This window comes from Marmota flaviventris, chromosome 18 (genome assembly GCF_047511675.1).
Source record: "Marmota flaviventris isolate mMarFla1 chromosome 18, mMarFla1.hap1, whole genome shotgun sequence".
NCBI lineage: Eukaryota > Metazoa > Chordata > Mammalia > Rodentia > Sciuridae > Marmota > Marmota flaviventris.
The window spans coordinates 43,612,559-43,636,335 of NC_092515.1; the positions used below are offsets into that span (position 1 = coordinate 43,612,559).

Consider the following 23,777-nt stretch of genomic DNA (forward strand, 5'->3'; position numbering starts at 1 on the left):
AAGGACCACTTAAACCAAGATTGCTTTGAAGGTTGTAGATTCCAAATGAAAAAGGACTCCACTAGTTGGGAAAGACATTTTATTTTCAAGCTTCTAAGAGGGTTCTACAAACAATAGAATCTTAAAGTAAAAAAATGGAAAAGATTTTTTTAAAAAAGAAAAACAAGTATTTTTAACTCCTGAAAAGTAGACAACCTTTAAAAAAAAACTTTGACATAAAAATGTGAAAATGTCATTGTCAACTCTATTTCAAATACATTCCTAGAAGGAAAAAAAAAAAGATCGTCCACGGTGATGGGGTTATTTGTTACTTACAGCTGTAAACGTGTTTAAGTGCTATCCATATTCCTTTTGAGTTATTTCTTCATTTCAAATTCAATTGGAGATCTGTGCAAATCTAGCAAAATATTCTTTGGATTACAAAAACTATATAAAAAATGAACACAACCTGCAATTATGGAAGCATTGAGAATGTGCAATCCTTCATCGAAATGAAAGATTCTAAAGTGACATTGTCCACAGAATTCATTCCATTGAAGTGGTCAGCCAATTTGATTTAAATGCAAAGTAAAAGGGGAGTGAGCACTTCATAAAAAACATTTCTCTTTGTATGCATTTGGACTGAGTTCATAAAGACAGTATATAACAGGATATCAGGAAAGGTTAAAACAAACTTTCACGATAAAGTAAGGGAGGGAAAAGACAATTTAAAAATTGTCTGCAATCCACGGAAATTCATGTCCCCTGGGTTTAGGGAAGAATTGGGAAAGTACTTGCAGCATGATTTGTGTGGTCCTTCCCCCAAGTATTGCTACGTTTTTGACCTGTGGCCCAACTGTGCAAGTGAAATGTCCATCATATAAGTCCCAAGGGGACTTCAGGTGACTGCAGGCGTACTCACGGATCAAATGGTATCACCCTCAGAATCCAGCATGCTCTCTGCTTTCCTTTGGAGCTCATGGCCCAAAGCATACTCTAAAACAAGGGTTGGAAGTGAATTTGCCCTTTCTCTTAGCAAAACTGAAAATGCCACATTAAGCTACATTAAAGTTATAGGAGGAAAAAAATGAGCCATTTCAACTGTCAGAGTCTTACAATAGCCTGGTAAGATTAACATAAAGAAAAATAACACTGGAGTGTGGAGCAAATTTAATTTTTGACTCTTTCCTCCTTCAACTCCCAAATGCTCAGGGTAGGGAATAAAATACATACCTTGAACATTTAGAGTCCTGATAGTTTTCATTCCACCATGGATTTGTCTCTCACAACCATGAGATCACTGATATACAAGATAAATGTATATTATATGACATATATTGCAAAATCGTAGAATGATCTAGATCTTTAGCATCTTCCTTTCTTAAAAGATGTGTGTGAAGAGAAGCAGGAAGGCTAATGCCAAGAATTGTACAAAAAAAAGAAATATATATATGTATATATATATATATATATATGTATATATATATATATATATATATATGTATATATATATATGCTTTACATGATCTTACAGAATTTTGCCCCCCAAAAAAACATTTGCAAAACATATTTGACTTTAAATAAACAGTAAAAGCAGCAGACTACAACAGATAATAAATAGGGTTATTAAAAGATCACAATTAAATTAGAAATATAAATGGATCATTAGAAATCCTTAATTTCTTTCAATGTTAAGAATCAAACCCAGAATTAAAAAAGAATCTTTTTTTTTTTATTTCAAAGGTTGCTTCTTATATTGAAGCTCATATTAAAGCAACAGTACAATGTTCATAAAATATAAGTGTGATGCTGTAACATTTTCTTACATGTCAGAATACTGATATTTGTATGTATACTAAAATAAGAACTTTAAAATTGTACAAATAGATACATTAAAAATGACATAGAAATAGGGCGCTTCTCACTGAAACAAGACAGTTATATCTGGCACGTATTAGTTTAAGATGAAAGTAGAAGCGAAAAGATTTACAAGAATCAGCAGTAACAAGATTGATGCTCAAGAGACATAATTGTACATTGTACTGTACATACATTGTATGGGTTTAAGCTGGCTGAATATTATATATTTCAAGTTTAAAAATGCACTACATAGAGAGTGTCCATAGTTTAAGGCGAAATTACAGCTCAGAACTGTTGTCCTTTGAAATTTTGTGGAAGCTTCTTTGACAAATTAAAAAAAAGAAGAAGAAGAAGAAGAAGAAGAAGACTTGGATGTTCATAACACATAAACAATTTCCCTTCATTGTAAGTTCACCGTTAGACTTCTTCACTTAAATATTTTGTATGCCAAGTGGTTTTTCTCTAGCGAAGTTGATAAACAACCTCAATATTTGCCTTTTTTGTGTGTGTGTGGGAAAAGGTACTTCACAGTATTTACCACTTTGATGTCCTTGCAGTTTTATTAAACGTATCCTCTCTGTAAAACTTTGCTTGTTTTAAATGAGCCTTTCCTTGATTTTTTAAAAAAATACCTGTTTACACATCTTCTAGATTCTTGAGAACGCCAGACACAGTTCTTAAGGCCAAATTTGTATTGTTATTGTTAAGAATCTTCATCAAAAGTGTCTTTGGAACCATACAAGTCCGCTAGTTTCTTAAAACGAGGTCCCCAGTTCTGTAGATAGTCATAGTCCAAGTCCGAGTCGGTGGTGGCCGACTCTAAGGAGCTCAGGGACCCGGCCACCGAGCCCCTGCCTTCGTAACCATAGATTTGGATGGAGTCGTAAGGGGGTGCAGTGGGGTCGTTATCTGCCTCCTGTATTCTGGTGTTGATGAAGTCATCCACGTCCACGCTGTTGGGTGCTGGCCGGAGCCCAGGCCGAGGCATGTACTGGTACTCGGGTTTGATGTCTTTGCGAGGGATAAATCCATTGATACCGTCGGGGTTCTGGAGGGTGGCGATGTCGAAGGCTTCAGTGTCTTCCTCCCCGCCCCCTTCATCATCATAGGTGATGATGTTCTCACGGACATCCTCCTCCTCAAAAACAATCAGGGGCTCTTTCTTTTGCCTTCTTAGGGTCACAAACAGCACTACGATGACTACAGGGAAAGAAGAAGAAGGTAAGTGTGGCGAAGCCCTGTTTCCCCAGATTCTTTTCCTAGTGTTTGTTTCCCAAGAACCTCAAGTAGGACTGTGTTTCAGAACTGGAAGCCACAGAGGGAAGGAGAGCTTTGCCAGGAATCCCCAGACATGTGCAAAACTGACTTCTGCCTGGCTATCTCTGCAAAGTGCAGCCATGAGAACATTATACCCAGTGGTTTGGCAGGTTGGCACTTTGGAAATGGCTGCCAAATAGTGGCAGCATCCATTTGCCTAAATATCAGAAAGATTCTAAATGTGCATTCTCTTAAAAGGGGTTAAGGGCCACTTTTGTTTTTGTAAAGAAGGGAGTTGCCATTCCCAACTTTAAGAGTGAGGACATTCAGAGAATCCAGGACCTACCTTCCTATAGGAGGTAAAAACTAGATACTTCCCAGAGTTCTGGGGATCGGCATTAACCCTACTCTATAATAATAACAAGAAACTATCACAAAGGTGAGAGGAGGGGACAGTTGTGAAGACCCCAGGAGAAAAATCTACTTTTTGAATATAAAAAAAAAAAATAGTGTCATTTGAAACCCCAGATGAAGCAATCTTATCTCTTTCCTGGGAGAGGTATTCCATTCAGTCTGGACAACTGGGATGAATGAGCAGAGTCACTCATAAGGAAAACCTGGACACTGTTTTCTCCTGTAACCACTTCCTCTGTCCCTACACTCACCCCCACCAAAGGCTTCTGTAATGTTTTGGGGTTTTTTGGAAGACTCTCCTCAACACTCAGTAAGACTGAGAGGAAAGTTTGTGGCTCAATTTGACAAGGAGACTGAGAGCCCTTTGGGGGCTCTGTGACAGAGGATCAGAGACTGCAATTGCCTTGGACTCCGTGAGGTTCCCCGAGGTCTGTGCCTTTTTCTGCAAGCACTTTTGCCCACCCAGATGGTTTTCACTTTCTTTGCTTGGCTGACACTTTTTGATCTTTCACCTTGAAACATTTTCTGACATCCCATCCCGACATTACTCAGGGTTATTGGCATGGGCTCCATCCACCCACTGAATCCTGTTTTACTATCATTGAAACATTTATTACAGGTTTACACATCTGTCTCTCTCAGTATCAGTTCTTCAGGGATCCCTTTGATGGGAGTACCTCTTTCAGCTAGAAACTGCTTCTGTAGCTGCTATATCTATGACATCTTCCAGGAAGATGTGTCTGACTTTCTCAGGTGATGCAGGCACTTTCTACTCTGCGCCCACAGTACCTTTGTGTCATGTCTCTATCATAGCACTCATGTAGAACCTCTATTTAATCTGTCCATGAAAACCTTCCTTGATAGACCATGGACTCCTGCAGCATAGAGTTCTTGCATAATTCTCTTTGTGCCCGGGAACCTAAGATAGGTGGCCTGGTCTCCAGATAATACTCAACTATTATTAAACTTGATTTTCTAGCTATTTTATACAGAATCAGCCCCCATTAATTCATTTAATGGAGAAAAACAACATCTTGGAAAAAGCATACGTTTGTTGTCAGATATCTTGGATTTGGAGTCTGATTCTGGTTCTCACTTAGTTCTGAGAGGTTGGAACAAATCATCTAATGTTCCTGAGGCCCATCAATGACAGAGGTATCATCTTCTCATTGGAGTTGATACAGAGTGGACCAGAGATGGAACACAACTACAGAAGTCAGGGGCCTAGCTCAGTTGGCAATCTGCAGTAAAGCACCCATAAGCTGAGGAAGCATGTGCACAGGTATTGTGAAGAATGATGACAGCTAGCTGACCTGCTTTCCTTTCCTAGAGTCCTTCACACACTGTCATTTTTCTCATAATGGCCCTTCCTGCCCCCTTTGTCCCTAACCCTTCTTTATCCTGTGAGGCAAGACTCTTGCACATACAGCAAGTCACTGCCTAAACCCCTCATATGCAAAACCCTCTCTGATGTCTCTCTAGCACGCACATCGCTTTTGCTACCCAGTCTTGTGATACGCACCCAGCAAGATGCTCATCACAACTTTCTTTCCACTCTATCAATGTGCTTGTTTAACTTCATGCTCTGCTACTATCCCATGAAACTCAGGAGAGCTGACACCCACCCCCCTCCAATTTTTTTTTTTATTTTTTATTTTGCTTAAGCTGTGTCCACAGTACACAGCATGGACATGGTAATCAGCCAGGTCTTGAGAAACACAAGTTTCAAGGATGTGTTTTCAAGGATGTGGATCTGACTGTGGCAGCCAACCAGGAAAATCCCTTACCCAGGAGAATAACAATGCAGGCAAGGATGGCGATGAGTGCCCCTGTGCTCAGGCCGGCATTCAGGATGTAGGCTTCCGCATTACAGGAGAGCAGCGCCCCATTCACGTCGCACCCACAGACTTTGATGGTGAGGGTGTTGGTGCTGCTCATGGGCGGGATCCCCCCATCACTGATCATTATGGGCAGGAGGTATAGATCCTGCTTCTGCCGACTGAAGCCTCCACGCCGGGCATACACTCCTGCCGTGTTATCTGTTGGAAGAGGGGAGACAAGGTGTGCTTTCGTATCAAGACCATTCCAATCACCGTTGCATTCAGCTTGCAAAATTGGAAAGCACTCTTGTCATCACAAAGGTTAACAACCAGAATACTCCCACTTGTTCTTTAATCTAAGCATCTACAGAGATTGCTGTCATTTGGCACGGTAGGAATACAGACGAATCTCTCTGTATTTTGGAAAGAAACTCAGAAGTTGGCTCCTTTGGATTTGGTCTATACCAAACTCTTTCATTGGCAAGAAAACCACACCTTTTGGGGTTGGGTGTTGTCCCCATTTATCAGACACAACACAAAAGCCTGAGGTTCAACTACATATTTCTTGTTAGCATAGCTTGTAGTTAAATATTTAAGTGAGTGTGAGAGCTAACAAACAAAAAAAGCTTCTTTCTTATGCTTACTTTTTTTTTTACTTCATATAAAACAGTTTGTCAATTTGTGTGTGTGTGTGTTTTAAAAAAATTCTAACTCTACCCTCAAAACTTCCCCAAATTGTAGACCCACTCATAAGTCCCAAAGGATAACCTCTTTATAAAAGAGGAGATATTTTATAAACCTTAAGGCAGATTTAGAGCTTCTTTGAAATGCAAACATAATCAGCCACCTGTTTAACAGCTCCACCCTCTCTGCTTAAAAAAGATTGTTTTCTCTGGGATCCACATAACACAGCCCACCCTTACAAGTGGACCATGGGCTACTTCCTTTGTCTAGACTTTACCTTGCCTTCCAGGTTCATGTCCTGCCTCTTTCTACAGGAGCCAGTTCAGACCCACCTGGAGAACTCACTTCTGGCTTCCCAGAATGCTTTTCCATGTGCCTGGTCTTTTCAGCCATTGCTCTCTTGCCCCTCAAAACTGTTCATTTTATGATGAGAGATGAACTTCTCAGGACTCAAAATCAACTTCCAAAGTTATCTTTTCAAGGAGGCCCTCCTAGGCCTCTCCATCTCCTTTGGGTCTCACCACACTGTATATTCCTACAGAAATAGGTACCCTACTCTTCCACCATGATTTATTTGTTGACATAACCTCTTTGACTTCAATGAGACTATGAACGTCTGGAGAACAGAAGATTTTTATCGGATTCATCTCAGGCTCTCCAGTGACAGAAACACAGCAGACAATAAATATTTCTTGAACAAATGTGTTCTGGGAAGAATTTCACCCAAATTCCAGATGTTGGCTTTCATAAGTTGCTCAATCTTTTGTAACCTATGATCCCAAAGTACTTCTTCATATTTTTTTTCTACCAACCAAAAATATTTTTCCAGAATAGGTTTTCTGGAGGGAAAGGACTGGTATTATAAAATAGTAGAAAATTTTAATGCACTTTATCAAATTATACACAAACACACACACACACACACACACACACACACACACACACACACTGATCTCTAATGTGGACTGCCTGTTAGAGCAACATGAATTCTATGACCAACATCCTGGCCCAAAATTTGGAAGAATTTAAATAGGTTGACAGTACTATAAATTTGCTATGATCTAAAGACTCTTAAAATTAAATTAAAGTCGGGTGTGGTGGCACATGCTTGTTATCCCAGTGGCTCTGGAGGCTGAAGCAAGAGAATCATGAATTCAAAGCCAACTTCAGCAAAAGTGAAGTTTTAAGCAACTCAGTAAGAACCTGTCTCTAAATAAAATTCAGAAATAGGGCTGGGGATGTGGATCAGTGGTTAAGTACTCCTGAGTTCAATTCCCTGACCCCCCCACCCCACCCCCCAAAAAAGAAAATTAAATTGATATATGTTAGGTTAAAGAAAATGCGATTCATACTGTGTGAGATCATATATGGTGGATTCACTCTTCTATAAGGTAAATAGACATTCCGAGTATTGCAGAAAATATGCCTGCATTCTCTGGCTTGATTCTCAACCCTTGACAGATTCTCAACCCTTCACTGCCAACACTGCAATCAAAACAAGGCAGAAGAGCCCTCCCACCTTTCCGTATTTTCTAAATTTTGCATAATTGGCATATTTTGCTGTTCTCAGTGGAAAAAAATTACATGTACTGTGGAAAATTGTGAAAAAAAGAGAAAATTAACCAAGTAATATTTAGTTATCTGACTGTTCTTTTCCTGTCCTAGACTATACCAATGACCCCTCACTTAGCCACTGAATTTAAACACCTATAATACAATATTTCAAAATTTTATTGTCTTATATTACATTGTTTTGTGTTCAAACAAGACTTTCAAAAAATAAAAGTTCTAATATTTTCCTCATTTTAATGACCTGAAATGTCCTGATACCATCATGAATAAAAACAAACATTAAATTTTTAAGAAGAAAAAGAAATTAATTAAATTGCTCAGTCACATATAACTCTGATATGGATGATGTCCCCAGTAGATCATTTACTTGGATTTCTATTGGGTCCTACTCTGTTACCCTTGGTGTTATGGTTGAAGGGAAAGTGGGTAGGGTGTTTTTGTTTTTATCAATCTGTGGAAGCCATAATTTAAAACCTATTCTTCAATGAGCCATCCCTGCAATATGCACCCTAAATCCCAGCGGGCGGGCTTGCACATGAAAGTAATTGAAACTCAAACACTAATGGAAAACATAGATCTGAGAACACCACCAGCATGTGAATTCAAGATGTTTCATGTTTAGAACAGCTGAGTCCTCTCAGACACACTGAAACTGCCACATAAAAGCTTATCAAAGTACCCAGGGAAATGAACCATCTACAGTCTATGAAGGAAAGTTCAGTAGAAACTCAAAAACTTTGGGTAAAAAAAAAAAAAAAAAAAAAAAAAAAACATATCTTCTAGTAAAACATATTTTTACATATAGATTTTAAGATCAATTCAGGAGATGGGAAAGAAATGCTCAGAAAGTCTCCTGTAGACATACTCAGTATGTGCTTTAGGATGAGTCATTTGTTTTCCCATCCAGAACCTCACTTGCTTATCTTTAAAATAAGAAGGCCAATTCATATCAAGCATGTCTCCTAGGGTGGTTACTGGAACTAGATAATGTAATAAGAGCCAGTGATGTTCCTCTGAACTGTGCTTCCAGAGGGCTCAGGGAATACTTCAGTCAGAAAACTGAAAACCCAGTATTGAAACCCTTTAGCCCTGGGGACCTAGTAAAGTGTGTACAATAGATAAGAGACTTATCGACCAATCTAGCTTGACATTTAGGTGGTCTGTGTGCATACCCTGTTTTCCCCTGTTGCCCTGTGGCCTAGGATCCTATTTTTTTTTTTTTGTGGTCCACTCTGAATACTGATCAAAAATATCCACTATAGTCAAGAACAATGGAAAATCATATTCAGGCACACAAGTGGACAAAAATAAATTGACAATAAACACCTCTTCTGGAAATCACTTTTGTAATTTAAGTTTGACTATGGATTCTCTCTCATATAAATTATTATAAGTAGCCAGCCACTTCCTGTTTTTGACAGGGTTCTGCTACTGTGGGATAGCCTCATGGCTGAGGTTTATGGGTGACCCAAGGGTAAAAAGAGGTTCCATGAGGACACATTAACAGAAAATTGACAGAGTGGCTCCTTGGTTAATATGATGAGCCAGGAAAAGACTGATATCTTGTCAATTAAAAAATTTCCAAGAGATTTCTCAGATCTTTCTCCTATCTCTATAAAACCTCTAATGAGCAAAACACTTAGACTGGGGGAGGAGGTCATACAGAGCTGGGTGTGCATCTTGAATCTTCTACATATTAATTGCCTGACTTTAGACATATTAACATCCTGAGTTTCTGTATTCTCATCTGTGCAACTAATAATTTTTAGGATTAAATTTGTTACCATTCATAAATGCACTTAGCACTGTGCCAGCCTGTTGGAGATGCTCAGGAAATAATAATTCTTTTCTGGAAGCTCTTCTCTTTGAGCAGTAGACTAATGAGGAAGAGAAACTTATTGGCAAGGAGAGGAAAGTGGATTCTTGGAAATGTCATCCCAGCTTTGAATGCGATTGCCTACACAGAAGAGCTCATCATCCAGAGGTAAGAAAATAGTTCACACTCTTCAGTCTTTGGCAATACGTTGCCCATGCTAAGAAAGTTCTTTTCAAGCACCTCCGTTTTTCATCTTGATACCCAGTGCTCTCATTCTTGGACACAGATATGTAACCTTTTCCATTTCTTCCCCACTTGGATACAAACTTGCAAATGGTGCCATTAATTACTGGAATATGTCATGCACAAATTGTGGTGTTCCTATTCATGGAAAAATAAATTCAGTTTTCAAAATCTTTATATCTAAAACCTGGACTCCTAATCATGTGTTGTTTTTACCCGTACACTTTCTCATTATGCTGACAAAATGCAAAGGTTCTGATAATGATGGTCTCCATAGCATCAGTTTGGGAATGCAAATATGAGGGTTATGATGATGATGTGACCCAACCGAGGGACATAAAATTTGACACTAAAAGAGAAAATTATGATGGAGAAACACACCTTAATAGGTGGAAGCCATTGGGTGTCAGTCTTGCAATAGCCAAAGAAAGAAATTAGGAGCATAGGAAAATAGGCAATATAACAACATAGTTCCTGTATGTTAAAAACTGAAAGGAAGGAAGCAATGCAGCAAAGGACTAGAACATTCTACCTTCACCATGACGTCAGAAGAGAGGCTCCGGGGTGACTAAAGCCCTTAAGCTCTTAGGACAGTCTTTCCTGCTACCCCTTGCCCCTTGTCCCCCTCCTTTCTGAAGGTAAAGACACCTCGCCCTTGCTTGACCTCATCAGTGATCTTTTAGTCTATGAATCAAGGTCATGAGTGCCACGAGGCTGAGCCATGTTTCTAGGCTATTAAATTGGGAAAATCTAGGTCAAGTCTTGGTCCCAGGGAAGTATTCTGTGTATTTTTGACCCAGATCCACCTGCTCTATCACTGCAGTACAAACCTAAGAGACAAAATCGATCTGCCTACTGAAATAAATAAATAAATAGATAGATAGATAAATAAATAAATAAAATTCCCTGTGCTTGAAGACAGGTAGCTATCCCAATCATGGGCAGAATAATGAATATGCAATGACTTTCCTCTGGGCCCACTCCACTTTCCCTAGGAATGTGACAACAGCTCTATAAAGACAATGAAAAAAAAAGCATATATAAGCATATATGTGAAATATATATATACACACACACACACACACACACTCATATGCAATCCCAAAAGTCTTCATGAATTCTTAAATAATTTCAGAATACATGGTACACCATTACAAAGGGCATCATTTGAAAGAATCATTTAGATTTATTTTATATTGATTGAAATAAGTGAATCTTAATTTTTTTTTAGTTTCTTAGTTCAGTCAGTGTTTGCCATCTTAGATCAGAAATAACAAAAATTTCAAATAGTATTTTAAAGTGTATAGCATGTATACGTACAATGTCACTATTGCTCATAGAATAACTTACAAGCTTGTGTGCACATCCTTGTTCTCTTGCCTTTCTGAATGCCCTGGGGATGTCTCCCAACGTGCAGTAACTGTACATACTGAACGTTTCACAGCTCCCAGTGATGATTTGATGGTCTGTCTTCTCCACCAGGCAGTACGTTCTTTAAGTGCAGGGAGCTCGTCTCACTCATCTGTTCACTGATCTCTGTGCATTTAGTGGTGTTGTGTGTGTTGCCAGGATGAATGGCTGAACGCTATTCTTTTCAATACATCTCAAATCAATCTGGCTTTTCCTACAGCCACATTGTACTGATTCATTATCTTGCAGTCAATTTTCAGTCTCTATCTTTTTTCATTCCTCACTTTGGGACCCAACTTGATGAATGCTGCCTATATCGTAAGACTATTGCTCCTGATAAATATCCCCATATTTTTATCTTATTATTCTTTTCTTATTATTTAGATTGAGTTAGATTCAACTACACAACATTTATTGAGCTTCTAATATGGACAAACACTCTTCATTGTTCCTTTCATACTAACCCCAAATATTTTTAATATTATTAAACTTCATTGTTCCTTTCATACTAACCCCAAATATTTTAAATATTATTAATATTAGTAAATATTCTTAACCCCAAATATTTCTCAAATTATGTGCAGAAAATGTAACTATACTTAATTGCGTAGAAAAGAAAACTGAGAAGCAAAGAAGAAGCAATTCAGACAAAAATATGGAAAATACAAATAAAATTGGATTTAAACTTTTGTAGATTTAACTATACTTTACTTGCATGTGGCTGATGTCAGAATATTGATATTATTGAATGTCAATTAAGCTAGTGCCTTTTTATCAAGTTTCTCCAACATGGCTGGTTAATTAGGTGAATTTCATCATAGCCTATAGCTAGACAAAGAGAGACTCCATTTCTAGATAAAAGACCAGCTCTTAGAAATCTAATAATTTTGTAGTGGAGAAACCCACAAAGAATCAATATACTCATTTATGTTCCTACAACATTTTTAAAAACATACATACACACACTTTAGAAACAAACCGATATGCAAAAGGCAAAAATAAATCTGTTATTTTCCCAATAGTATGAAATGAAGAAAATGCTATCATGAAGTGAAATCGATAAGAGCTGAGCCTTAAAACACTAATGAAAAGTATTATTTGATCTGAAACTCTGATGGATAAAATGTCTGCCAGCTGAATCAAGAAGTTACAGAGTACGGAGGGAGAAGGTGATTATGTCATGGGATCTGTGAAATGAGAAGTAGATTCCACTATACTAAGTACAAAAAAGAATACACAGTAGGCAGAACTGCTCATGTGCATGCGTGAAATTCAAGCACGTGTGTATGACACAGAATCGTGTATTGTTTGTTGGCATTGATCATGTTTTCATTGCAATAAAGTTAATAAAAGTTAGCCAAGTTAAGCACTAAGGGGAACTTGGAAAGAATATCTGATCTACATCTGATCTACCAAGAAGACCTATTTTTTCGTTTGTTAAGATGAGGAGGGGGTAGGACACAGATAAACCATGTTTTGTGTAGAAAAACTGCAGTCATAGATTTCATGCATGAAAGAAACATAATTATTTACAGAAGTGAAAATGGCAGGACATTAAAAGACATCTGCCATTTTGATCTGCCAGCAGCACAACTTCCATATTGGAGCAATTAAGGGGGAAAAATATATTCCACAAAAATCTGCTTAGCTATCTTTAAACTATAAAAGTGAAAAAAAAATCAGAAGTATATTTGGTGCTGCTCATAAAAGAGAAATGTCCTTAGTTTAGGGAAAAATGAAAAGAAAAGAATTATTCAAGGAAAACCCAACTTGATGAGATTACTCAGCCAACCCTATTTTTCATGCAAACGTTTTTGGGATTTGGGGTTGTTGTTTTTTTCTTTTGTTTTTTAAACAGTGCAAAATTCACTATGAATGTATCAGAGGTCATTTGATTCTGCATATTGATCCATTTTGGATTAGCATTATACTTGCAGATTAAATAAATGTAAAGATCATGTCTTCTTGGCTCCAAGCCTCAGGTGTTCAATATAACTTGTGTAAAAATAAGTGAATGAATGAATTGAATAATTGAGTAATGGGGCATGGGTAGCTTTAGAATATTTTAGTATTAAACAACACGTTCTCTTTCTTTAGCTTGAAACTTCTCTCATAATTGAATCATTTTTCCACAATAAGTAATCCCTGAAACTTCTGAAGACTATACACAAACATTACAAAGTGTTATCCACTCTTTCACTTTTTAGTTCACATTTTCAGTCACCCCACTTTTTTTAAGTGTTGGAATACTACCCTCATGAAGCTTATATTCTGTGGTAGACAAGAAAATGCATGATTATTAGAATATAGAGTGATCAGAAAAATAATAGAAGTCCATGCAGTGTTCTCAGAGCACAGAGGAGGAAGCATCCACAGTGACTGCAGCTGCCAGGCAAGGCTTCAAGAGACACCTACATCTATCATGAGGCTTAAAAAACGAGGAACGTGTGGGGCAGGGAAGATACATTTCAGGTAGAGCCGAAGCAAGGACATGATCTGAAGTTTCTGCAGGTTAAGGTTTAAGACAGCAAGAGAAGGAGATGATGGAGCAAAGCACACAGTGCAAAGTGCACATGATCATAGAATATGTTCCTCCCTGAGCTATGAAGTTTCAGCTAAGTCCATGAGAAGAGGTAAGACAGAGAAGTTTAAAAAGAGACATTATCTGGTATGTTTATGGTGAAATAGAGAAAGGCTGAGTCAGACAGATGTATCTAGAGACCATCCTTTAGTCATAGCGCTGATGTGGATAATTCTTTCATAGGTACTTGCTATCGTTTAGATATGGATAGTCCCCCAAAGGTCCATGTGATGTGATAAAAGAGTTTGGTCCTCAGACTGGCAATATTGGAAGCCATGGAACCTTTAAGATGGAGGGCCTAATAGGAAGAAGCTAAGTCAATGAGGGTGTGTCCTCAAGGGGAATGGTGGGATGCTGGTTTCTTCTCTCTCTTTTTGCTGGTCACCTCCAGTTTTGTTTCACCAAGTGATTCCCACCATGATGTATTGCCTCGCCACAGGCTCAATTGCCTCCAAAATGGTGAGTCAGAACAAGATTTTCCTTTTATTAAGTTTATTATCTCAGTCATTTTATTACAGTAATGGAATACACACTAACACACTACTGTCAAACTCAGTTAAGTTTTCACAATATAACTCACTTTGCTGGATAAGCTTTTGGAAACTCCCTGACTTGAGGGAATCTCTTATTCACTGCTGGAGCCCTACTCTTATGATATTTCCTGGCACACAGAACATGAGAACAGCTCATCTTTCTATGATGATAAGATGATGAAAGGAGAGGATAAAGAGATTAGAAATTTTTTTTTTTTTGGTTCTTGGAATTGAACTTAGGGATGTTTTGCCACTGAGTTACATCTGCAGCCTTATTTATTTATTTATTTTCTTTTTTATTTTAAGACAGGGTCTCATGGCATTGCTTAGGGCCTTGCTAAGTTCCTGAAGCTTGCCTCAAGCTTGCAATCCTCCTGCCTCAGCCTCCCTAGCCTCTGGGATTATAATCTTGCGACATCATGCCTAGTGGACATTACTTTGTTTTGTTTTAAATAAATAAAAGCCACACTGATCCTCAATGTGAAAGAAACATTAGTGGTGGAAGTCAAATAAAACAGGAAGGGTACTTCAGAAGCAAGAATGCTTCTCTTTCAACTCATTGACTTGTTCCTGTGGTTGTTACAATAGGAAATCATTACCATCTTCTAAAATTTTCCTCCTCTACTACTCAAATGACAAAATAATGTTTTGTTGTTGTTGTTTCTTTGTTTTTTGAGCCACAATCTCACTCCATTGCCCAGGTTTATCTCAAACTCCTTGAATCAGAAGGTCCTCCAGCCTCAGATTCCTGACTAGTTGGGAATAGAGGAGTTTGCCATCCTGCCTAGCTCTAAAACAACGTTCTGTTAACCAAGTATTCCTGGGATCCCATAAATCTGCAACTTCAGCCAGGTTGGCCTGTTGCCTAATATCTAGCCCTGGGTTCTGGAATCCCAAGATGTACTCCAATTGTGCACTTAGCATTTGGTATCTCAGTGTCTTTATCTATCAAAATAGAAGCTCAGTTCACAGATTAGGAGTGGTGATAACTGACAATTTTATAATAAAACAGTTTTGGGATTAATTATGTGTAAAATATTCAGTTATTACTATGAAAATTGTTCTTCTTTTACAGATGAAGAGCAAAGCTCTTAATTGCTAGGCCTTACTCTTTCCTCTATATTTTATCAAATAATCACTGTTTGCAACAGGGGTTTCGGAAATCAAAGTTGTGAGTTTCAGCATTAGAATATTTCAATTTAATTACTTTATCCAATCATGGATATGCTTATGTATGAGTGAAGTGAATGAGAGCCATGAGACAGGCTTTTGCAGGAAGGAATTAGGTTCATTTTGTTGTTATAAGATATTCAGACTATTCACAAAACAGTGTAATGTAATTTGAAAGTGGACACATAATAAATTGTAAGTGTATATTTCAAACTTTAGGACAAACACTACTGTAAAAGGAAAAAAGAAACGTTTAGAGGGAAGGAAGGAAGAAAGGAGGGATAAAGAACTGATAGCTAAGAAAGGGGTGAAATGGAATCATAAAACAATCAACTGCAGCCTCAAAATCCAGAAAAAGAATAAAAAGTATAACTAAAGATTCCACTTCTTGACAGCATCCAAAATATGACTAGCTATAAATGGAATACACAAAATGCATAGAACAAAAATGAAGAAAGTAACAAAGTATTCCTGATGGTAATAAAAAAAAAAAAAAAGAATTGATTCCATGAAAAGGCAGACAAGGTTTCTGGATGGAATGAATAATTTTAAACTTTAAGTTCTCCTTAAATTATCCATAAATTTAGGGCATATGCAATAAAATTCACAAACACACTAATCAAGCACCTGAAATGTAGTTTTAATTTATATCTGGAGGAACAGAGAAACCAAAATTTATAAAATAGTAATAAAATGGCAATAATGTAGAGAAAGCATTTGTCAGGTTTAAATATATATATATATGAAACCATTAAAGAAAAATAGGATCCCAGCACTAGAGTAAATAGACACAATGGGAAGATGAGAAAGTCGAAGAGAATTCTCATCATACATAATGTTGAAGACATAAGGATAGTGTTACATAGAACTTGGAAATAGCCAGTTATTTCATTAGTGGTATTTGGGAAGTAATTGACAAATGGGACACTGTATATTTTACATGAAATTTTTGAAATGAAAAATTTTAAAACTTTGTATAAAGAAGATGAAAAGTTAAATGATAACAGATTGGGTAAGAGAAGCCTTGCTAATATCAAGCAGAGAAAACCTGATACAAAAAGTATAGTGTCTATACTTAAGAATACAATATAATCAGAATTGAAATAACACTGAAGCATTGCAGAAATGATGCAATAGATTAAATAGCTAAGAGATTAATAGTAATGAAATATGAAGACTTAAAAATTAATTATATATATATATACAATTTAAGAACATGGGCAAGGGATAGGAATAATGCGCTGATAAGAGCAAAACAAGAAATTACCAATACTTATTAAAATCCTGCTTTTCTATTGATAAAAAGTGGAAGACAAAGTGTTATTATATTTAAATTATCAATTTGTCAATGATTAAAAATAATCACAATGTGTAGAATTCGTTAGTATATGAGAAAATAGGGCCTAACCTAATTTTCTAATGGTACTATAAAATGGCATAGTTTTTCTGATAATGCAGTCTGTTCATTATTTATCAAAAGCATTTGATCTAGTAATTTGACTCTAGATTGCATCCTACAGGAATGATTAGATATCTGGCAAAGCTGTATGAAAACCATGTACTTACAATCCTCAACTGACATCATAATAGTGGAAGTTAGGAAGATAATTTGAAAGCATTGACTTTAATCTATTGATGTAGAAAAAAAATGTATATCACATACTTAATGGAAAAAAATGAAAATGCATTCTATAATTGCATTTCTTATAAAAAAATCTGTGAAAGAGAAAGTCTGAAGGGTATATAAAATAGCAGTAATTATTTCTGAATAATATATTATGAACTTATTTTATTATTTCTTCATCTTATTTCTGCTTGTTTGTGCTTTCTAAGTTTCCCGCAATATGTGTTAATTGTGTGATAGAACAAAATTATAAATCTCTTTGCAAATATATTTTACTATAATTATTGTAGCTATGATTAATATGGAAATTGAAAGAGTTTGCCCTTTTCTGTTCACACTTTCCCTGGAATCCTATACTGATGAATTGAACTGCAGAAATTTCCGCTTTGATGATTGTTATCACTTGATTATGCGATAAACAAAGGATGCTGAAAAATAATGAAGTAGGAAAGGCATGTGCTTTATATTCATTTACATCATTTTAAGTGCACCAGTCAGACCCCTCCAAACACTCAAACTTAGTTTTTTATTTATTGGCAGCATGACCTCAGGCAAATCACTGATCCTTCTGATGCCTCATTTGAAATTCAGATTAAAAATATACAGCATGGCCACCTTATGGGGCTGTTTGAGGAACCAGGTGAAATGAAACCTCTGAAAAAATTGTATAAGCCACTGAAGAGCTGGACAGATAAGATGAATTATTTTCCGTATTCTTCTCCCTTGTCCTTTTCTTATCCATTACACATTTCTTGTGTTTTTGCTGTTTTTTTTTTTTTTTTTTTTGAAATGTCCTAAGCCTGATATCTTCAAAGGAAATGCATCTCAAAACCTGAGTGAGCTAGCTCTTCATCTGCCCAAACAGCATCGTTCCTGTTATTAATAGCCCAAGATGGACTTAAATGTTGGAGTCATCCAGCACTCTATGGTTTTGCTGTCCACTGAGTGGGCTTTGAAGCTCAGACTGTAGAATGGGGTAAGATAAAATGGGAGAAAAAGCTTCTGTGTATCAAGATGGCTTTTCTGCTTCTATTTCTAAAGATGCGGAATGCTTATGTTGAGTTTAGGCACACACAATAGGGATTATTTACATGGCATAGTGGAAGTAAACAGTCAAGGAGAAAGTAACTTGATGCTTTTACTCAGCATGATAAAAACCATTATCTCATGTTTTCTATGGAAAACAGTCTCAGCCGAGATATTTGGTAACTCAGTAGGCTATTAATAGGATGTGGAATGTGATTACTCCTTTTGGATTACTTCAATATGTAATTACTTTTAGGAGCTAGTAGCAAGAAACTCTATTAAATGATAATTATAGGACTGTATTTGCTTTAAGGTTCTGTAATAGCTCTAAACATGGGACTTTTCATTAACTGTTTGCCATAGTTAATAAAGTAATTTTTCTTAAAAAGTAGCAATTTCCTGTAAAAATGGTAGCTCAATATAGGATTAGTTCTTACAGGAGAGGGCGAGGGAGATGGATTGTGCCTTTGGTTGACCCATCCACAGCAATATGATCTTGAAAATATAAATGATACCCATAGAGTACTGTGACAAAGCAAAATACCTATAGCTCCTTAGAGAACAGTGCCTTAGTATAATGTTTACTGAGGTTAACAGCCACTAAACATGATTGCACGTAGAAAAGGAAAAAAATACAATAAATAAAAGACAGGGCAGGTGATGCAGGTGAACTAACTGGGTAAAGCTTAGAAAAGCCCACTCGTTGCAGGAGGTGTCCCCTGATAAACAGAAATATTGCTGGGAACAGAGAGCCAGGAATTAGACCTCAATTGTAAGCTGGGGATTATATCAATACACAGATAAAAATTTGACCGCAAATATTTGAGAAAGCAGATAATAAGAGCTGGGGGCATAACAAGCGCATGTGCTCACCAGGGTTTTCTGGGCAACTGAGTAAATCCCCTCACTTCTGATAAAACTGAATATGTTATGAAATATAGTGGTCTAAATATTTCTTCATCAGAAAACTGACATAAGCCGAAGCTGTAGCAATTGAGCAATCTGCCAACTCAGGTGCAAATGGGAACTAATTTGGGAAGATAGAAAATTCTGAGTGGAGGTAAGGGTTCATGAACACATAGAGAGATGCCTGCGTATCTTAGAGAGTCTTATGGAAACTTGATTTATGCCACTTGTCCAATTCAGATCACTACAGATGTATTAAATGCTCCCTACGTGCCAGAGTCTCCCTGTTTTGGAGAAGTTTATCATTGCAAAAGAAAATTCCTATATTACACACTTGCACCACCCAAAGCATGTATTCTCCTCATTGAGAACCACCCTTCCACCTCAGGGCTCTGGAATTCTCTCTTGAAAGGGTTCACCTTCATATTAACCAAAGCCTAAAAGAAAAATCCTACCTAAAGTACAAAATTAAAGAACGCCTAGTCATATTTCCATTTTGAAATGATGGGAATCATTTCTAAAGTGAATTACAGCCCGTTCTGTAAGGATTCTTTAAAGCACCTGTCTCTCCCTATAACTTCCTTCACACCTTGGGTCTCAAGAGCAAGTGCAATGTAGTGAGCAAGGCACTGGAGAGAAGAGTCGCTGTCATAACACCTGGGACGTTTTGCCTCACAGTCTCATTTGCTATCTGCTTGATTTATAAGGCCTATAATTAAATGCTCAAGTCAGTTCGAGAAATAATAAAGTATGTCAAATCATATTCTCTCAAAATCCAAGTAGCACCGGGAACATTTCTCTACATTAATCACCAGCACAGTAAGGTTAGGGCTGTAGCATCCAGCCTCTGAGTGTCTGGGTTTAAAACTCAGCTGTCTTCTATTTGGCTGATGGATTTGGGACAAAGTACTATCGTGGTTTACACGTGGTTTCCTCATGCGTAACCTGGGAATGGTGATAATAATGCTTGACTATGGAATTAAGAAAAAGAAGTGAGCAGAACACAGGAAGGGATGTGGCATGGTGCTTAGAACCCAGCTCCTGGAACTATGGCACTGATAATAGTAATGACAGTAATGAGGAAGGTAATCCCTACCTATTCTATGGCTTTGAGTACCTGGATGCCTATTCTTAGTCACTGGGAAAGCAATCAACCTCTCACCTTAGACATAGCTAGCTCAGGGCTGATGAGAACGGGATTGTCTTTTGTTCCCAAGCGAAGTGCTGGCCTCTGTCTCCCTGTTTTCACACACCTGCCTTCTCATGGGTTTATATGGACAGGTTTTTACCAAGAAGAAATGCTCAGAGCAAAACAGGGTGGCTGAGTCAAGAAGCTTATTCTTTGTTCCTGGCTCTGTCACCAACCTTGTCTAAGGACTGCATCATTCTAGACCAATACAAAAATAAAACATAAAATTAAAAACTTAATATAAAAAGTCTACTTCTAATAATCAGAAAGTCTAGAACCTCCTTGACTAATAAATTTAGTAGCATGAGTTGTATTAAATTTTGTCATTTTTTTTTTTTTTTATTACAGACAGTATGTTTTGTGTCCTTCAGGCGACCATGCGTCAGTCACTTTTAGGTATCCAGCCACACTGCATTACCACAGTGTTTGGAGAGGAAGGCCTGTGCTTGAAAGATTATATTGCCTTACAAAGTTGAACTAATCTCCTTTAATGCTTTCCTTGATATCAATATTCATAAAGCCATGCTTCCCCAAAGGATTTATCAGCCTCTTAAAAAAAAAAAAAAGATAGAGTTGTTTGCATATTGACCCTGTAAGCTTCCCCACTTGGTTAGCCCACTGCTTCATGAATATCAAAGCCAATACAAAAAAAAAAAAAGGAAAATAAAATTAGACTCACTTATTCATATGCATCAAATGAGCCCATGTGTCAAAATACAGGTGGCACTATTATTTCTTGTTTGTTCTTCAACAGGAAAGCATTATTAAGATTAGTGAAAATATTTGTGCTGTCCAATATAAAAGTCATTTGTTTCCCATTTCTACTTTTCTAAATGCATAGGAACCTTAGTACAAACCTCTGTTGTCTCTGACTGTGAAATTTGGATTGTGAATGATTTCAGGGGGGAGGCTGAAGATAAATCTTGGTCCATTGGCTGTGTCATCCTTGTCATCTGCACTAATTGTAACAATTGGCTGAAAGAGAAAGGTGGCCCATAAATAAATCATGATGACATTGGCACATCATTTATTCAAAAACTCCTGGCTGGCTAAAAAGCCGGGTTGAAATTACAGAATACAGCTTCAGAGCAACACTAGGTCTACAAACACTAGGTCCACTCCTTGAGCAGTGGGAGGTATCTCCAGGTGGTGCGTTCAGAAATGAACTCTATCTCCAAAGGCATTGCCGATGGCCAGGGAAGAGGAAAAATGGCCTTACCTGGTTGGAAAGTGGCTTGGTTTGATCACTTTCACAGATGAACCCTTCATAAGGGGCAGCAAACTTGGGAGCATTATCATTGACATCAAGGACCCTAATGGCCACTGAAACTTTGGCTTCCTGATGCCGGTTGTCTGAAAGGAGAGAGAATGTAGATGATCAACAAATATCAGGTGGGGAAATATTGGTCCACGCTTAATGTGGGGAAAGAATAAGCTCAAGCCATCCTTTTGGGTGGTTCAGAGAAAGGCATTGTTGACACAAAACCAATCCAGAAGCTGAAAAGTGCAAAATCAATGGAAAAAGGATGATGGGAAACCAAGGCCGATATTCAAGCATTAAGAGCTAAACCACCTTTCCAATTCTGGCGACTCTGGTGCTGAGCTTTAATTCTAAAGTCTTATAATGGAGCCTGGTCTTCCCTGACAATAGTCTGCCATGATGACAGGGTCTCCAGAGCAGCATCAAAAGTGGGTAGGATTTTGTTGAAAATATATATTCTTGAGTCCCACTCCAGAGCTACTGAATCAGAGGTTCTAGGGATGGGGTTCAGAAATCTTTGTTATAATAAGCCATCCATAATCTACGAGTGAGGAGGGCTTGATGCATGATCAAGTTCAAGAACTACAGGTCTATATGTAAACAAAACCCCTCAAGTGTTGGCCGTTGTATTGAGTTTAATATGATGATCATGATTTTTAAATTGCTGTGGGCTTGCCAAGTCTGTACCCAAATCTGCCAAAAAAAAAAAAAAAAAAGAAAACATCTCTATTTGTCTGTGTTTTCCTAGAGAGATTACTGAAAATACATTTTAAAGAATGTCTTCAATAAAAAAAAAAAATGTCTATCTCAGCGATTTCATTTTCTAAAATATAGAGAGAGTCAGGAGGATTAATATTTGGTAAAGTGAAATCGAAACTGTTAGGAGAATACTTACGGATTTCTGCTGCAAAGACAGAGATGTTGAGCCAGGCTGTTTCTTCTCTATCCAGAGGTTTGGTAGTTTTAATAAAACCATCCTCTGGATTAATAGTGAAAAACCTGTCGAGGTCAGTATGACGATCAATGGAATACCTAAGCAGAATGCAAATGAGGCAATTAGACCAAGACATTCGGAGCAGCTTAATATTTGAATATTTTCACGATGCTATACTTAAAGCAACTTTTTCACGAATTGCTCAAGCTAGGTTTTCTTTTTAATCAAATTTACTTTTTGAACTTTGTACATGAATCTTTTATAGAAATCATTTTGCCGCATTGGAATTCTTTATTCAGTACAATGAATGAAAGTGCTGTTTAGCATATTTGATTGAGAAGCATAATAACGTGTTGCATATTTCTACATATTTACTACAATCACCCACCATCTGAATATTTATGAAATTGCATTTGGGGAGTGAGTTTGCTTCATTCCCAACCTACTCAGAAAGTCACAAATGTATCAAACCTTTGCCAAATTTTTTCATATGAAATATTAAATAGTTTCAAGTTTATCTAAATTCACCATCAAAGATCATTTATAACCCTAAAACTCAGTTTTCTCCTTATTTAAAGAAAACTGCTATCTCTGTTTTGAGTGAATCTCTTTAGTTTATTTAGTTGTGGAGATGGGTAAGTAGCTTGGTTCTGAATTTTGAGGTACAATATGCAAATAGGGTTTGGCCCTTTACCTGAGGGCATTCTTCTCACATGGTATTGACTGCAGATTGTGCTGAACAGCAGGGCCAAAAGCTTTATCTACTTCTCTCCACTAGGACATTTTCTATTTTTCTAGCAAAAGGCAGACGAATTTCCAGAATATCATTGGGTCATATTTATGGCATGGTGAGATGAACAGTGGGAAAGAAGAGTAGCATTTATTAAGGTGAAGTGAGGTAAAAATAACTTGCCCAGGCTACTTGGAGTTGGCAAATATTGGAGCATTGGTTTCCACGGGTCTATTTAACTCCAAAGCCCCTTCCTCGCACTCCACCATACTAACTCCAAAATAGAGAAGAGGAGGTTATGCTAATTCAGATGCATCCTGTACTTCACAATTGGACACGTTCCTGCTCTTAGAATTCTTAGTTGTATTTTTCTAAAATTTGTAGAATAGGAATACTGAAAGGCATCCGTTGATAGTCAAAAATCAAACTATATTAGAGGTAGCAAAGTGCATGGTATCAGAGCGTTTATTCTCCTAGATTTACAAAAATGGGACTTGTAAATGGTCTATGTCTAGTTCTAGAGGAGTCTATATTGGAGCCTAAATCTTCCAATCCCAGATCGTGTTCTTTCCAGGAAGGAGGAATTACCCATCAGGCAACACTTCCTAGTTTACAAAACATGAGCTCATCCATGATGCCATTCGATTTCACAGCCTCCCATAAGAATGGAATGAGGAGTCCCCTTCCTCAGTGATGTAACACAATTTGCATGGTCACATATCTCACAGATATCAATAGGAGCTCAGTTACTGAGCTATCAGCAGGTAG

The 23,777-nt window shown here is 37.3% G+C and overlaps 1 protein-coding gene across 2 annotated transcripts in view; it reads right to left on the reverse strand.

Annotated features, from left to right (window-relative positions):
* Positions 1 to 1,735: 1,735 nt before the first annotated feature.
* Cdh11 (cadherin 11) overlaps positions 1,736 to 23,777 on the reverse strand; it is a 149,473-nt gene continuing 127,431 nt past the window's right edge. For both annotated transcript variants that reach the window (XM_027939085.2, XM_071605209.1), the window contains exons 9-13: positions 22,241 to 22,377; positions 21,304 to 21,437; positions 20,942 to 21,059; positions 5,298 to 5,549; positions 1,736 to 3,039 (exon numbers count right to left, since the gene is read on the reverse strand). In XM_027939085.2, coding sequence (XP_027794886.1) covers positions 2,543 to 3,039; positions 5,298 to 5,549; positions 20,942 to 21,059; positions 21,304 to 21,437; positions 22,241 to 22,377 — 1,138 coding nt within the window. In that variant the 3' untranslated portion in view covers positions 1,736 to 2,542. The remainder of the gene's footprint in view (positions 3,040 to 5,297; positions 5,550 to 20,941; positions 21,060 to 21,303; positions 21,438 to 22,240; positions 22,378 to 23,777) is intronic.